A 2,500-nucleotide genomic window follows, 5' to 3' on the forward strand; every position below is an offset into this window, starting at 1 on the left:
CCATAGCAGGGACCTTACTAGGGACCATAGCAGGGACTTAGTTAGGGACCTTAGCAGGGATCACAGTCGGGACCTTAACAGGGACCTCAGTAGGGAACATAGCAGAGACCATAGTAGAAGTCATAGCAGGGACCTAGGCAGGGATCACCCTAGGGACCTAAGCAGGGACCTTAGCAGGGATCATAGCAGAGACCTAGGCAGGGATCATAGCAGAGATCTAGGCAGGGATCATAGAGAACTGGGCAGGGACCTTAGTAGGGACTTCAGTAGGGACATGGTCAGGGATCACAGTAGAGAGCTGAGCAGGGAAATCAGCAGGGATCACAGCAGAGACCTAGGCAGGGACCAGGGCCACGTCTTCACCTTCCCCTCCCGAGTAAACAGCAACGAGTACGATTCGATGATCACGCGTTCGCCTCCGCCGGCCTCCTTCATGAAGAAATCCCCGAGCGTGAGTGCCTCCGTGGGGCGGCACTATGACTTTCCTCCGCGCGGCTCCGAGAGCGGCACCTACCGCTCCCTGCCGAGGCCCAGCAAGCCCAGGGGCACCGAGGCAGAAACGCTGCTGAAGTATCGCTCTCTGGACAGACGCTTCGACCTGCCCTTCAGCGGGTCCCTGCAGAGGGTGGAGCCCGACTCGGGGGAGGAGACGCCGCCGCAGCAGCGCCGCTACAGTGGCTCCCCGCGCCTGAGGTTCGCGGACGAGAAGCACTTCCATGTGTACCACGACAAAGAGAAAAAACAAGACGGCATAGATGATATGGACGAGAGTTTTGTATGAAACGTTTTATGAGATATATGTTTTTATTCGTGTGTATGTACTTTTACATCTTTAATGTAAGCCCATGTTAGAACAAGTTAATAAAACAAAAAAAACGCTCCTGGGTTTTGTTGCCATCTCCGGAATACGAGGTATTGCTGACTACTCAACATCATCGCTTCCTTATTGCCATTAACATCATTATCGTTTTTATCCTTACTATTGTAGTGATTATGATGATAACGGAAATAATTATAATAATCGTAAGGGTCATAATAATAATAGCTGGGGGGATAAAAATGATAGTGAAAAGACCAACAACAGCAATGAAAACAACAAAGACAACAACAAAAATATTGATTATGATAATGATAATGATAATGATGATAATGATAAAAATAATATCAATGCTTATCAAAACAGAAGTTAATGATAATGGTTGTGAATTTAACAATAATGATAAGGATAGTAGTACTACTACTACTACTTTTACTACGACTATCGCCACCACTACTACTTTCATTACTAATAAGATGAATGATAAGGATACGACAATGGTACCAATAACGATTATAACCCAAAACAGTTGGTAATGCCAATAATGAATGGAAATATGAACATGGTAAATATGAAATCAAACAGAATGAGAGAAAGAGAGAGAGAGAGAAAGATGAGAAAGAAAGAAAGAGAAAGAAAGGAAGAAAGAAAGAAAGAAGGAAACAAAACAAAACAAAACAAAAAATAAAGAAAAACACAACAGAAATAAATATATAAAGAAGAATAGAAAGAGAAAAAGAAATAAAAGAAATAGAAAAAAGAAGGACAGAGAGAGAGAGAGATAAATAGATAAATAAATAATCAAATAAAGAAAGAAAAATAAAGAAAGAAGGAAAGGCAGAGAGAGAGAGAGAGATAAATAAATAAATAATCAAATGAATAAAGAAATATAACTGACTAGATAAAGAAAGACAGAGAGAGTATGCAGTAAGCTATCAAGGACAAAGCACTTGACTTAATAGCTTATACATTGATGATAATGCGTATATAAAAAAGTAACGGAAAATAGCACTAATGTTGAGCATGATGCCGGGTAATGCAGTTATAAATGCACCTCTGCTGTATAACTCAATTACGCCCTATTCAGATAATCAACAACCACGTAACAAATGCAATTCAAGGCCTCTCTTAAAAGAGATTAAAATGCGATCTTTCAGAGTCATTTTTTTGCGACTTTATATAGGCAAAATCTTAGTTATTGATAGCGTGGGAATATGTAAGTATATATTTTAAAGATTACCATATATTTATCAAGACCTCCACAGTTTTATATATATATATATATATATATATATATATATATATATATATATATATACACACACACACGTATATATATATATATATATATATATATATATATATATATATATATATATATATATATATATATATATATATATTCATATTTACGCACACACACACACACACACACACTCACACACACATGTTTATTTGTTAATGAATATACATACACACACACACACACAATATATAAGTTATATATATATATATATATATATATATATATATATATATATATATATATATATATATATCTATATTTCTTTTTTTTTTTTTTTTTTTTTTTTTTTTTTTTTTTCACAATCACTATTCAACCACAGTTTAGGGAAATTGTTTTTGATCAAAGCGGAGTATAAAAATCCTTTCTTGGAACTGAAG

General features: G+C 36.6%; 1 protein-coding gene across 1 annotated transcript in view; it reads left to right on the forward strand.

Moving 5' to 3' along the window:
- Positions 1-878, forward strand: part of LOC122261794 (uncharacterized) — a 79,944-nt gene extending 79,066 nt beyond the window's left edge. Inside the window, exon 13 of the mRNA XM_086533527.1 lies at positions 1-878. This exon is cut by the window's left edge and continues 674 nt beyond it. Coding sequence (XP_086389653.1) covers positions 1-781 — 781 coding nt within the window. The 3' untranslated portion in view covers positions 782-878.
- Positions 879-2,500: the final 1,622 nt, after the last annotated feature.

Source organism: Penaeus japonicus, unplaced genomic scaffold (assembly GCF_977035675.1).
Source record: "Penaeus japonicus unplaced genomic scaffold, GWHDUDI00000001_assembly GWHDUDI00000039, whole genome shotgun sequence".
NCBI classification, from domain to species: Eukaryota; Metazoa; Arthropoda; class Malacostraca; order Decapoda; family Penaeidae; genus Penaeus; species Penaeus japonicus.